At 48.0% G+C, this 14,201-nt stretch overlaps 6 protein-coding genes across 6 annotated transcripts; 4 read left to right on the top strand and 2 right to left on the bottom strand.

Annotated features, from left to right (window-relative positions):
• Positions 1–66: 66 nt before the first annotated feature.
• On the bottom strand, positions 67–645 carry KD926_007683 (uncharacterized protein; the record flags this gene model as incomplete). The annotated part of the gene is made up of 1 exon (XM_053100560.1): positions 67–645. The coding sequence occupies one exon, from the start codon at positions 643–645 to the stop codon at positions 67–69; it is 579 nt and encodes a 192-aa protein (XP_052955722.1).
• A 1,944-nt stretch (positions 646–2,589) lies between these two features.
• On the top strand, positions 2,590–5,290 carry KD926_007682 (uncharacterized protein; the record flags this gene model as incomplete). The annotated part of the gene is made up of 4 exons (XM_053100559.1): positions 2,590–2,689; positions 2,749–2,839; positions 3,277–3,374; positions 3,822–5,290. 4 exons carry the CDS (start codon positions 2,590–2,592, stop codon positions 5,288–5,290), a joined length of 1,758 nt encoding a protein of 585 aa, XP_052955721.1.
• A 1,145-nt stretch (positions 5,291–6,435) lies between these two features.
• On the top strand, positions 6,436–7,417 carry KD926_007681 (SDR family NAD(P)-dependent oxidoreductase; the record flags this gene model as incomplete). The annotated part of the gene is made up of 3 exons (XM_053100558.1): positions 6,436–6,480; positions 6,566–6,817; positions 6,878–7,417. 3 exons carry the CDS (start codon positions 6,436–6,438, stop codon positions 7,415–7,417), a joined length of 837 nt encoding a protein of 278 aa, XP_052955720.1.
• A 777-nt stretch (positions 7,418–8,194) lies between these two features.
• KD926_007680 (uncharacterized protein) lies at positions 8,195–10,523 on the top strand (the record flags this gene model as incomplete). Its single annotated transcript, XM_053100556.1, has 5 exons — positions 8,195–8,276; positions 8,529–8,833; positions 9,058–9,318; positions 9,363–9,597; positions 10,048–10,523. The coding sequence occupies 5 exons, from the start codon at positions 8,195–8,197 to the stop codon at positions 10,521–10,523; spliced, it is 1,359 nt and encodes a 452-aa protein (XP_052955719.1).
• Positions 10,524–10,963: 440 nt separating this feature from the next.
• On the top strand, positions 10,964–11,431 carry KD926_007679 (conidial pigment biosynthesis scytalone dehydratase Arp1; the record flags this gene model as incomplete). The annotated part of the gene is made up of 1 exon (XM_053100555.1): positions 10,964–11,431. The coding sequence occupies one exon, from the start codon at positions 10,964–10,966 to the stop codon at positions 11,429–11,431; it is 468 nt and encodes a 155-aa protein (XP_052955718.1).
• Positions 11,432–13,160: 1,729 nt separating this feature from the next.
• KD926_007678 (uncharacterized protein) lies at positions 13,161–13,769 on the bottom strand (the record flags this gene model as incomplete). Its single annotated transcript, XM_053100554.1, has 1 exon — positions 13,161–13,769. The coding sequence occupies one exon, from the start codon at positions 13,767–13,769 to the stop codon at positions 13,161–13,163; it is 609 nt and encodes a 202-aa protein (XP_052955717.1).
• Positions 13,770–14,201: the final 432 nt, after the last annotated feature.

Below are 14,201 nucleotides of genomic sequence, written 5' to 3'. Positions count from 1 at the left end.
GAAAGAAGCCGACCTTCTCCCTGGGTACTAGTAATAATGATGCTGACCTTTACCCTGTTTGGCATTTTACGGTTGACGAGAAGCTCCGTATCGATAGCACTTTCTATCCCCAACCTCGAGGGGGAAATTCTGACCGCCGGGATATGTTTGATAAGCCTGTGAGATTGCGATCAGGTCGAGGCCAGCAACTTTGTTTCCTCCGACTTCCATGGTATCCATCGCGCGTTCAGCAAGAGCGTTGACCGGCACCGCATCTGCATACCCCATTGAGAGACCAGACCACTTATCTCTGTTTGGCGCAAATTCAATGGACTTGTTATCCCAGGTCTCCGAGTTTTTGGTCTGGAACAGTCCGCTCCTATCCGCGTAGCAGACGGATGAAATGCTTGTATTGGCACAGAAGGACTCCGTGAAGACCAAGCTCGCCCATGTTCCTCCCGGATAGAGGGCGAGCGGTTGGGTTTCACTGCCCATGCGAACCGAGATGGCCTGCCAGGGTCCATCCGGGCCGTAGCTTTTGTCCGACCAAGTCATCGTGTAGGGCGCCGGCGATTCAGCCGCAGCGGCTAGATAAGAGGAGCGAAATAAGAGCGCAATGGCCAGCAAACGAAGCCTGACGCATTGCATAGTGGACGAGGTTGGCATCGCAGGCACGGTGGAAATGGTCAGAGGCGATATAGGCAGTCGAGAGGGATATTCGCCGACCACCCGCCATGCGCGCTCGCAGCGTGGGAGTCGAGGAGTGTTTGAGCAACGGGAGAAACCCCTGAGCCAGACAGCGGCGAGCGGTTCTGCATGGTGGAGCCAGCGTGGTGCATGCCGTCAAATGAAGGACAGCTAACAGGGATTATCTGCAGGCCTGTGACAGACATACTTTGGTTCATTCGAAGCGCGTCGAGGGACTATTATTAACTAGGATTATTGTCACGATGATCCTTTGGAAACACCCAACCGCGAATAGGCCAGAGCGGAGACCTGCCCGCATATCTGCCATCTAGTGAGATAGATCCTTTATTATGCCTGCATTTCAAGTTCGTATATAGCCTAGAATAACTTGTATCATAGCGGAATACCCCGTTTGTAAGCGTGAGGAAACCCTTATCCCGTTGCACATCTATACTGTTATAGTTTGTCCAATATATGAGGGAGCAGACAACTCTCCCCAGCCGCAGGCCGTCATCAGTCCAGTTACATGCCAAATGGCACTTTGAGAGACCGGCTTATGATAACATCGCACATAATGGACCCTGCAGGGCCACTTGAGTTCGGAGCGCCTGCAGGTACCCTGGCCAACTCCACGTAACTCTGTGTACCAGGGCTGGCGGGGTATAACGTACCGAGGTTGGCGCTTGCTCTTTTCTTTTACTTTCGTCCGATGACGCTGTCCCGTTAATTGATATTTACATTCATCCACCTCCCCCTCGTTGCCCCTTGTGCAGGTAGTTATTTGTCAGCTTGGCGCCAGTGTGTATTGGCTCTATATTTAGCTTTTCGGATTATCCCCGTTCCCTAGGATTATGAGTCTCATTTATCCGGGCGGCTACGTTCCTGGAACTATCTATAAATATTATAATTAACTAGTTAACTATGCGCGAGGGCAGTACACAGTCCTTCAGCGTTAATCTCAACGAGAGACCTGATTCTTGGAATCACCTATCCCTGCGCCTATTCTAGTGCATTATTACCTTTCACACCTATCGCAAACCCTCACGTAAGGCCTCAGGTCCTTATAGCAATCTGCAGAGCGGATACGGAGCGGATTTGGATTTTCGCAGATGCTGCCGCACTCTAGCTCTGTGGAAAGGCTGGCCTTTTTTGGTACCCTGTATGGGAAGATCTAGAAATTTGACTGCATTTTATTACATTTTAATCAATAACATGCCCCGGGACTGATTTGAAATGCCCCCACAGACATGCCTGCTGCTCGAGGGCGCCGGCCTCGTCCTTGTCAAACCCTGGTCCTCCAACCCCTCACGGACTATCAGTTCATTTCAATCTTGGTGCTGCGCCTAGAAATGAGAGTGGGTCAGTAAGATGTACTTCATTAAGCCACCCGCGGCCATTGGTGATCCCAGGCACATCGTGACCCACCGGCTGTCAGCGGCGCAGCAGCCGGCGTCTATCCAATATGGCCTTTACCGTTTTCCACGACATGAGCTGAAAAAATGAGTTGCGCCATGGCAATGTTGGGAAGGTGCAATTTCCTATCCCTGCTCAAGTCTCAATAGAGCCTTTTTCTACTTTTGTGTGAATTAAGCGATCGGGCTGAAATGCTGGGGGACAAAATCTCTCTCAGCCCGACGGCTACGAGCCATTCTCTACACTCCCCACTCCGTATTCAGAACTTGATCTCATTTCGCTGCCCTCGGCTTATCATTCGTAAAATGAGTTGATCTGTCTTATTGTTCGTCTTACATCGTTCTCTTTCCTTCTTGACTCCACCTTAGCACACAGTTGGTGTCGCCGGCAAGGAAAGCCCAGGCAGGGGCATTCTCATGTTGTGATTAAAACAGGTAGATGGACCAACAAGTGGGTTTCGCATTACTTGACTACAGAGCCTGAAATGTCACTGACGAATATACTCAAGCCATGGATTACAGCACTACATACGTTATCGCCGCCGTTATCGCGCTCACATCCGAGTACTCGCAACAGATTCTAAAATATAACCTCGACATTCGTGTCGAGTGTTTGTGCTGGATATTCTTGTATATTGCGATTGGACTGCGTTGCAAACTTATACAACAGCCGACAGTGGCGCTCGACAATGGTATATTGCCGCAGGAACAGAAATACGCCTTCAACTGGATAACATGGAGCACCTCAATTTGCATTGCGGGTGCGCGTGTCTTAATGGTGCATCATGATACAGAACTGGCAATGGTATACCTCTGCTTTTCTAATTTGACGATAGGTATTTCGTATTGGCTAATATGTTGTAGCCGATGACCGTGGCATTTCTATCCATTGCACTGCAATATCGAGCTTCACAATCGCCTACCTTGCCGGAGCCAGGAGGCCATAACAAATTATTACGATCAGCCTCAAAACTCCGGCACTATCAACAACTATCAGCTCTTGGCTTACTATGCCTGTTCTTCCTTTACCACTTTAGTGACCTTTTAAATGGTTCTTCGGCCTTGGTTATGTTTTTTTTTGTGATGGCGAGATCATCCGCATTTGTCTTATTAGAGACATGCCGGGACAATAACCTACACCTACCTCTTCTTCAGATGCTTGAGGCTATAGTTTTTCGCGTATCTTTCATTCTCATAGGAGCTTTGCTGGTATTTCCGCCGTCGTCTATGTTAGCATGGCTGATGGTACTGCGGGCGCTTTTCACCGCAGCAGGACTGGCAGCTACTGGCTATTTGGTGGGTATTTACAGAATCCTTGAATCAATACATTCAACAAAATCAATCTCAGCTAATACTATATTTTTACACATGGAAAGGTTATGGGTGGTCAAACTTTTGCTGCCGCAACTATCGATTCATATTCCACAGCCGCGATGCAAAGCCTTCTGGCAGATACATTTCAAGCGTCCCTCTTATCCCCGTTGATTTCTGTCCTATCACTGGTATGGGGAGTCATTCATCTTCCTCCATCGACAACAAGGCGAAGAGTTTTCGCTATGGCAGTTATTCCGATATTGCCCATTCTTATGGGATATTCAGTATTATGGCATTTGGAATCGTATCAATTACGAACTGAACGACATCTATCCACACATCCAATTCGCCACCTTGCTGCAAAGGCTGATTTTGAGTTTAATGCGATGGTCGATCGACAATCTCGAACGCTAAGTGCTTGCTGTGCAGAGTACGAGCGCCGATATGGACGGAAACCTCCTCCGAATTTTGACAAGTGGTTTCAAGCAGCCCAGAAAGAAAATTTCTTGTTAGTGGACGAGTTTGACTCGATGATGTCAGGTCTGGAACCCCTGTGGGGTGTAGCTCCATCTGATATTCGCGCTCGTATTGAAAACGTGATTGAAGCTAGCCGAGGGCAAGGCATGTATCGTTTCACTGTTAACCAACGTACAAGGCTCTCCTTTGACGATCCTGCAGCCTGGAATCCGCAGATTTTCAACCCTTGGTTTGACTCAGAGGTCCTTGAAACCTTACCCAATATGACCCTTGCGATGAATACCATGGACGAAGCTAAAGTTGTTGTACCTCACGATATGCTATCTCATGCCTTGAATGCTGCTAGTAATAGGCACAAAACTCCAGTCCTACCAGGAATAAACCCAGAAATCGCCCAACATGTCGATTTACTGAGTATTGGACAGCAGAATACTTGGGATGCGTTATCATTATCATGTGCTCCTGACACGATGGCGCGGGACTTTTCTTTAAAGGCCGAACATTCTCCTTTCCTGACCGAGATAGGCTTTCTCTCCAATGTAACATTGGGAAAGGACGTTTGTCAATTTCCCGAGCTTCATAAAATCCATGCTGGTCTCCGCCATCCAGCGTCAATGACTATCACCCATTCCCTAGTCCCGGTCTTTTCTCAAGCAAAAGCGTCCTGCTTCAATGATATTCTTTACCCAAGTCTATTTTATGCCGAGAAGCTGCGAACGCGAGAATACAAAGAAAGGGAAGATATGGATTGGGAAGAAAAAGACAATATTGTTTATTGGACAGGGTCAAATACGGGAGGCCACTCTACCTCCGAGAACTGGCGATCACTACAACGTCAGCGTTTAGTATTGATGATGATGGACGAAAGCCACCCAATTAATTTGCTGCATCGACTCCAGCAACCGGATAAACGAAGCCCAGATTGGGTTCCAGTGACCTCCACTGTGGCAGCTATCTCCAACTCTACCCGGGTGCGGATTTCGGCCGCCATTCAATGTGACGACATAGCATGCAAAGAACAGAATGATGTCTTGCATATTTTGCATGGGGAAAGAGACGGTATAGATGATGGATATAGAACACGATATAATCTCGACCTGGATGGAAATGGTCTCAGTGGGCGCTTCTACCGCTTGCTGATGTCCAAATCGGCTGTAATGAAGCAAACTCTTTACCAAGAGTGGCATGATGACTGGCTAATTCCATGGGTCCATTATATACCGGTCAGCATGGACCTTCGGGACTTCCCGGAAATTGTGCGTTATTTTACCCAAGAGGAAGAGGGGCAGGCATTGGGCAAAAGGATTGCTGAAAGCAGCCACGAGTGGTCGCGCCGTGTACTTCGCAGTGAAGATATGAGACTTTTCTGGTGGCGCCTCATGTTGGAGTATGGAAGACTGGTGAACGATAACCGTGAATGAATGTTCCATGACTCAAGAGATCGTATGTAGATAGATTGAAGAATACTTTGTCTAAAATACCATGCTAACATAACATTTTTGCTTCCTGGTCCAGGTAGCAATGTACGATTAATCTAGCGCTTGGATTGGCCCCATTCAGCTATAGGTAGTGAGTACCCAGCGATATTATTCTGCTAGTAGGATTTCTTCTATCCTATTTTATAGCCGAAATGTTAACCTTTGTCCTTTTATATTTATTCTAGATCCGGGACCTTGCTTTCTTCATCAACGCCAGTCCAAAGCGCCGAAAGGCGTTTTTTGATGTTCAAACAATAGGGCCATATCTTGTTCCTATCCAGGATATTTGTACACAATGGAACTCTACCTTCTTAATGCTTGATCGGGCTAGAAAGCTTCAACCGTATATTGATCGATATTGCACTGTCCATCACCATACGCGATTCAACATGAGTGAAGATGAATGGCTACAGGTGTAATATATTCTTCTCTTTACCAGGCCATTTTTTATTTCACAAATCTGGTATTAAGTACCAGAGATGTGACTATTCACCATATGCACACTTTGACACAACATTTTTCTTCTGGATTGTTTGCTCTCAGTGAGCTGAAGAAGAGTTGTTTAAATGAAAATACATCTTGCCACTTATTACTCGCTTGATTGGTGATAAATGTAGTTTAATATGGTTCTTCCGTTTTTGTGCTACGCCGTTTCCTTCATGGGCACTTGGATAGGTCCCGCTGAAAAATAACAGCAGTTCGGCATGCATCAAGGTTATATTTCTCAGTGGTAGGTAACTTCCATCGTACCGCAATTTTACGGGATACGCTATCCTTTGATGCAAAAAATGAGTTTTTTTCTTGCCACAAAGACCAACGCTCGCTGGCCTCCTGTTGCTAGAGGGCGCCGGCCTCATCCCTGTCAAACCCTGGTCCTCTAACCCCTCACGAGCTATATGGGGGTCTGTTGGCAGTTGCATCCAACCTGGTCGCGGGGCGGAGTCCTTTGGCTGGCCAGGATTTCTTATGTCCCGGCTTCAGAGATATAAATTCGATAAATCTCCCTTCAGATTTGTTCTTCTTTCAAACTCCCTGGTACTTGTCTCTTTATTAATGAGGTCCTTGTTATCTTTCAGCAAACTTTCGCTATGATCACTAACACCCAACTTGACGGTATTGCGCTTGTTGTCGGGGTAAGTGCAGCGTGCTCTGACCTTTTTGACAGCGACAATTTCATCCTCTTGCAATTCTGGCTAATAGACTATACGTTCTGCACAGTCTGGACGCGGCATCGGCCAACAAGCCGCCTTTTCTCTGGCCGAGGCTGGTGCAAAAGTGGTTGTGTTTGCTGATATGAACGAAGAGACCGCCAAACAGTCCGCCGAGGAAAGCAGGAAATACGCTTCGAACAAGGACTACACCGCGACTACATTTACAGTCAATGTTACAGATAAGCAAGCCGTCCAGGACATGGTATACTCTGTAGTCAATACCTTTGGCCGGCTGGATTATTGTGTGAATGGTGCAGGGGTAAGGACTGCTTCTTTCTCCGTCACCTCAGTTCCCTCCCTGACTGTTAACGGTCATTAGATTGATAATGGCGTTCACTGCCCTGTCGCCGAAACCGACATCGAGAACTTCGAACGGATCCTGGATATTAATGCGAAAGGAATGATGATGTGTGTTCGCGCACAGTGCGCTGCTATGCGAAAACAAACTCCCCGACAGGTACAAGGACGTAACGCGATATGTCATATCGGCCGTGGTGCCATAGTCAATATCGCCTCCGCGAATTCTTTTGCCGGACTTCCGGGCAAAATGTCCTATACGGTATCAAAACATGCGGTTATGGGTTTGACCAAGATGGCAGGTCTGGACCATGCAGCCGAAGGAATCCGATGCAACGCTGTCTGTCCCACCTGGGTTCGCACGCCCCTTTTGGATGAGGAGCTGCGAAGTAATCCGGACGTCGCGGGCATGATTTCGGCTTTTGTTCCTATTAAGCGGGCTGCAGAGAGTGATGAGGTGTCTGATACTATTGCGTTCCTGCTGAGTCCGGCAGCGAGCTATATCAACGGGACGAGTGTGCTGGTTGATGCGGCCGTGACGACAACTTTGCGGCTTTTCTAGGGTTAATTCTGCGTATGTAGAAAGGAAGATGGCCACACCTGAGTGATTTCCCTTGGAAGGAAGTACTCGCAGGCGGCTAGGTAGTTCATTATCCATATCAGCTCTACGTGATATCGTATTTCATTAGCGAGCGGCCACCGCGCCCCCAATCCCCGCCCGCGGGCCATACACCAGAGCCATTATGAACCGACTAATTGTAAGCTAGTTACTATATGGTTAGGGCATCTAACTTTACTATGTCCCCGAATAATGTTGGGGAGAGGGGGAGGGGTTCGTACGCTTAGCCTAACTGCAGAAAGTACAGGATCTATCGGGTGCTTCATAGAGCTCATTCTCGCGCTTAAATCGCTCTAGCCCTTCCTGAATAGCTGGCCCATCTATAATAACTAGCTGTCTAGCGTGGCGCTCTCTTTTCTGAAGTTACTTTTCGTAAGAAGCCCGTAATTCACGCATTTCTTTACGCCTAAGAATAAGCTCAGTGTAATTCATAACCTTCAATAAGCTTATAAAATACTATCTCAAGAAGGGATCAAGGACTATGTGGAGGCGCTTTAAGTAATCTATCTGCTGTAGATGCTTGCCTACGGCAGGCTATAGCGGCCACTCCGCAACAAAAAAAAAAGCTGCCGGCAGAATTCAGGGAGGGCCCCTAGGGGCCCTCGGGTAGTGCCGGAAAAATGGTTGATTCAGGCGTCAAGGAAGAATCAAGTAAATGTAATCCGGTACCTTCTAGAAGACAGAAAATGGCCAGTTTCACGCATCGCCGTGCAGAGGGCGATGAAGACAGAGTCTTTTGATGTCCTGGAGTTATTCCAGAAACATGGATGGGAGATCAATGAGCCGATAAAGGAGAACCATTGTACGATCCTCAGGTGCGTGTATTTCTAGTTGAATCTCCCCTAACCATAATATATACCTATCTATCAATTAGTATATCTCCCTAGGTAATATACGCCGGTGACATTCTAATTTAAATCAATTCCACAGACAAGTCGTGAACCATGAGAGACGCGTACGCTGGTGCCTCGCCCATGGCGCTGATCCAAACGCCCAAGGTTACAAAGGTCATATTGATGTCCTCAGCTTTGCTGCTGAACATGGCTTAATGCAGACTCTCCGACTTCTCGCCGCCCACGGGGAAACTTCTGTCGCAGCAATGCCCTGCACCGGGCTGCCCAAGGCGGCAGGATCGATGTTCTGGAGTGGTTACTGGATGAAGTTGGCTTCCCTGTGAACCAACGCGAGTACGAGTATCATAACGACTACCAGTGGACGGAAACGGCTCTATATTACGCGGTTAAGGGTAATGCGTTGGACTGCGTGCGGCTCCTGCTGCAGCTGGGTGCTGATGTCAGTGTGAGAGATGAAAAGGACCTTACTGTGAGAGATGTTGGGTTGCAACAGGGCCATGAAAAGGTTGTTTCAATGTTGGATGGTGGAGTTATTTAATTTGTATTGCAGAGACAAATCCGACTTGTTTCCACGATCTGTATATCGAGTTCACTCGCTATAGAATTATATGCAAAGCCCCATCACCGGCAGTAAGCAAATTGGTACCTGTGACAGGGGAAGGAAACCAACAGCCGTCGAGCCCGGTTGATTGATAAATGACTGGTCTGGGGATCCTTCTGCATTTTAAGGTGGACCAAGATAAGCTCGGCTCCCTTGGGATCCTTCCCACCCGGATGCTTTACCAGGATCTCCCCATCCATAAGCTTCTCCGCCCATTCTTCAAAATCATCCCTGATATCGCCATCAGACGTCCCTTGAAGGTTCAACTTATCCGTATATTTCACGATGTGAGGTTCCAGCCCCAGCTCGCTGTTTATCATATCTTCCAATTGAGATACAAGCTTCAGGTCGATGTATTCCTCTATCCACAAGTTAACGCTCGCAATAATGTACGCCGTCGCCCCGGCAAGCTTGTCCTTATTTCCTGGTAAAGTTTGGGGATGTGCTCTTTGGCTTGGTCTACATCTGTCTCGCTTGGGTTGTAGTGCTCGAGGATGACGCCATGGTTGGACAGAACCACTATGCCGAAGCAGGTTTGGAAGCCCTTGCTGCCGAGTACTGTTGGCTTGTCGTCGAACACCTTGAACCGTTCCGTGTTGACGTTGACTACCTTTACCGAAACATTGACCCCAGCTCCTACATTTACTGGCTATGTCTGGACGAACTCGGTCGAGAGCCTTGTCAAGTCCTGTGACACGGCGACTGAACTAGCCAATCCTTGAATATATATAACAAGGAAATAACGGCTTTATGGCCGCGGAACGAAGAGGGTAGATATTAATATATAAAAACCAGCATATATAAGAGATATTCGCGACCAATTCAGGGCATAATAACAGATACTAAAGGCAGGTTATAAGCACTCGGTGTTTGCGCTGCAGAAAGCTGATTTACTGGAGGCATCCAAAGATGGCTACAATTCGACGCCTCCTGCACTTGTCGTCTACAACATCACGCTGAGCAGCAAGAGAAATTATTAATCTACTTTACAAGCGGCGCTCCTACGGTTCTTGCAAATAAAATGTCGCCTTATCGCTCCACGCTTGACAATAACGATGATGCAAGCATCTACAGTCGCGTGTCCGAGCCCCCCAAGCTAGTATTAACGTCATAAGTAGAGGCCGTGCCTCAACTGGCTCCCTCAGACCTTCCAGGCATCAATCCACTCGAAGACTGGCCGCATATTGAGTACCTTGTACTCGATCAGGTCTTTGCCGAAGGGGCCGACAGTAGCAATGGGCTTGCAGATAAGAGGCCATACGTGGCCGCATCTCTCGGGCCCGTTGCCACGTTCTCGCGCGGCAACGTGAGCATCGTATCATCGGATGCGACTGTCAATCCTGTGATTAGCCTGAACTGTCTGGAAGACGCCCGAGACCAGGAGATTCTCCTGACCGCATTTCGCCGCAATAGAGAGTTATTTAAGACGCAAGCCCTGAAACCGGTGGCCGTCTTCAACGCTTTCCCTGGCGCCAACGATACTTTGACGGCAGATCAGTTGCACATTATACGGGAGAGGATTAACTCCGTGTATAGAACCACAGGGACGAACAGTAGGATCAATGAACCAGACGAAGTGTTCAAAGTCAGCTAGCGGCTGTCGATCCATGTACATACCATATATTAGTTAACTAATACTAGTTAGTCTTAGTGCTTACTAAGGCCTGTCGATCTTTATTTCCAAGTATTCCACAGTAGCATCCAATGGGGTAGGTGGAGCTTTAAATCTGACTGTAGGTCTAGGGCCGGTGGGAAGGATGTAACCGTGATGATCCCGTCAGGTATGGGTCGAGGCCCCGGAGTAACTATGCGGGCTCGTTGCTACCGAATAAGCACTAAACCAGTGTGTCTACCACAGGGCAGCAGTTCATCTTCCCTTCTTCACTTCTGCTGATTCCTGACATTTATATTACTGTGCCGAGCCATTGCCTGAGCACACTTTCTCCACTTTCCATCTTCCCACTGCATTCAGCCTTGTTTACCACATCAGCGCCCCTTCACTTGACGTATCCATCCCGAGTCCCTTAGGAAGCCATGTCGGACCCCGATATCCCTCTCGCCTGTCAGAACCTCCTCCATACTTGGGCCACTTGCATCGATACAAAATCCTGGGCTCGTCTGCCGGCGATTTTTGCGCCTGTGATCGACATGGACTACTCGGCCCTCGGTCAACTCAAGGCTACCGCTGTTCAGCCTTCCGTATATATTGGTCAAGTCTCCAGTTCAGACCAACTAGGCAATCCCGAGATCCAGTCGCACCATTTGGTCGGCGCGTGCAAATGGACCCGGGAGTCGGAATTCCGCACAAGCGTCGATTTTCAGATTATGACGGCGATTCGGAGAGCTCCACGAGACGGTGCTGCGGCTGTGCTGGCTACCGGCCACGGGATTAACACGATGGTCTTCGCGCAGGTTAATGGAGAGTGGAAGATCGCGGCGCTGAAGGTTGGAGTTCTCTGGATCGACGGAGATTTTGCGACCGTTTTTACGCCCAGCCTTTGATTTATTCTTTTTCTTGCTCTGTTAGAACGGGAAACTGCTGTTAGTGGCAAGGCGGACGCTGCGACATAAAATATTCCATCCATATCTAGGTACATGACACTAAATCCTTCGCACCACCATCTAAATGCTCCCTTCCCTGGTACCTACCCAGTCTAGTGTAGAGTGTAGTCTTCAACCACCTGGTTTTCAAGTGTGCAGGATATGTACCCCAGCCCACTCTTTTTTAGGCCCCCAGTTTTACCCTTGTTGCTTTGCCGCACGGGCTGACATCTGCTCCCTGGTACTTGTGGTCGGGGGCCAGAGAGGAGAGCTATTGTGACGGGGGGTTGTAGAAGCGCGATGCTTCTTCTTCTTTTTCTTCCTCTTCTTCGTCTTACTATTGCTTAGAGGATTCCTAGCCAGACGCTTGCCCAACACAGTTTTATGTAGAGGGTGTAGGGCTCGCCAAAGACCGGAGAAGGACCCGGACGGAACCTTCCAAATAGGTTCTATGGACCGTTTAGTCGTCCGATCCCTAGATGACTCCGTAGGGACCGCGATTTGACCATCCGGATCTGCCCCTAAATGCCGAGAGGGGTACATATGCAGGCCCCTCAACTGGACCAATACGTAATAATCCCGTGGCGGACTTTGAAGAAGGTCGTCAGTAAGTTAATCGTAAGTCGTGCAGGTGATCAGGTTCCTTAGTCTATCCACTACAAGAAGAATTTCGAGGAGGGAAATGATCTTGCTCTAATAATGAATCTGACTGTGCCTGCATGGTTTCTCCTACCGCGTTCTGTAGTCACTAGGGGGCTTCGGATTGATCCGCACCTGTATGAGTTGCCAAATTGGCCTGATCGCGAGGCTGAAATATGCATCTCGGATCACAGAAGGCATGCCCTGGCTCAGCAGCCCCAGACCCAAGGGTGCGACCTAACAGAAGCTAGGGTCTTACCTTAGTTGTGAGAATGGGGCCTTGTACTAAAACCAACGACTTCAAGGAATGATTGCGCGCAAAGAAATACTTACTAATAACCAAATATTAACGATTCTTGAAGAGGACACCTAACAGTAATGAATTATTAACATCACTGAGCGTTGTCTGCCACTACTGGCCCCCCAAGTTCGATATCTTGCTGGTCTTTATATAGTTGGTTTGGAGCATCGTTACATACAATCACATATGAACTAGGCTGATACCCATTATCTACCCTCAGATTTAGAAATTCTACCAAGCTGGTCAGACCCGAAAATAAAAAGTAGACGAAAGCATGTTTTTCTCCCGAATTTGTATTCATTCATACATATAATAATATCTATATCAAAGCAACACAAACGCCACACAACAGCAAGATGATGTACGAATACTCGTCAGAATTCTACTGCATCATGCCTCTATCCCGATCCTGTTTCCCGTATTCCGGCTATGGCATTACAGTTACACCCAAATTCGGCATCTATTAATTCACTTGGCGGCCTTCCACAAACACTTTGCCCCTTCTGTCACGCTCCATGGTCCCCTCATCTCCCGTTAGATTATCGCGGGCAGGACAATGGGTCACATGAATAATACCACCAATGAGGGTTCTAAACTTATCCTCAAAAAGCTTCGCGACTTTTTAATTCTGCTCGATCAGGTCTCTGGCGCCGGGGTCCGATTTGCAGGGGTCAGGATCCAGAGAGCTGAGGTAGATTTTCACGTTCTTCTTAGGGCCCATCAGGTCCCATTGCTTCTCCAGCTTCGATATCATTGCAACAGCCAGTACAAGTAAATTCTATCATCTCCGGTGATAGCAATGCCGATGCGGGTTCGGAGGTAAATAGTCTGAAGCGTTTTGGTATTCGCAAGGGCACCTTCCATGCCATCCTGGCCAATCTTGCTGCTTTCTTCGCGTATGGCAAGATCTCGGGCTGCGATATCTCGGGGAGAAAGCTTTTGGCCCTGGGAAGAACCACCTTTGGAAGTTTTGCATCTATCCTTGCCGTGTTTGGAGTCTTTGCCAGCATTCTTGCCACCGGGTTTGCGATTTCCAGGCTTCTGTGGGTCGCCTTTGCCGACCTTTTTATCATCATGGCCAAAGATTCCGCCGAGCCCGTGCGTCTTGTCGTCGGTTTTGCCATTGTTCTTCTTGTCATCGTGGCCGAAGAGTCCACTAAATCCGTGCTTCTTATCGTCGGTTTTGCTACTGGTCTTCTTGTCATCGTGGCCAGAAAGGAGACCTCCTAATCCATGGCTGCCTTTACCACTGCCAGAACGATGACTGCCAATGCCTTTGCTCTTTCTCGGCAAAGCAGAGGCTGATTGGAATGCAGACAGGAGGATAAGATACAGTAGCCCGAGTGCCACATGCCTCATCAGAGGCTTGAGAGTTTCATTATAACGAACACGAAAGAGAGAAAAGAGTGACTAGAAAATTCAAAAGACCGTGAAAAAGTAAAGACTGACTGGTAATAATAGATAAAGAAATACCGAGGGGATTGATTGGATTTAAACGGGGTATATTACAAAATATGTATATCGAGAGCCCATTCGGTCGCGCTCCTCTATATCTCTTAATTGGTATCAGCTTTAGATAAATCCTAACGATGCCCAGACATGTTGGGGGCGATGTTTCACCTCATGGAGCTATAGCATGATATTTAATAAGTACAGTCAGATATGTTCCTGGTCCTAACTTTCTCAGGTTAGGATACTGGCAGGGCACACATAGGGCTATAGTTGTGGGTAACTAATCAGAGCTAGTGATAGGGCAAACAACATCGTTAGATGACAGGAGGCAGCTATGGT

The sequence above is a fragment of the Aspergillus affinis genome (genome assembly GCF_023601865.1).
Source record: "Aspergillus affinis strain CMG 70 chromosome Unknown NODE_47_length_219368_cov_88_841667, whole genome shotgun sequence".
NCBI classification, from domain to species: Eukaryota; Fungi; Ascomycota; class Eurotiomycetes; order Eurotiales; family Aspergillaceae; genus Aspergillus; species Aspergillus affinis.
The sequence above is the reverse complement of the archived record's forward strand: the minus strand, read 5'-3'. Positions and strand labels throughout refer to the sequence as shown.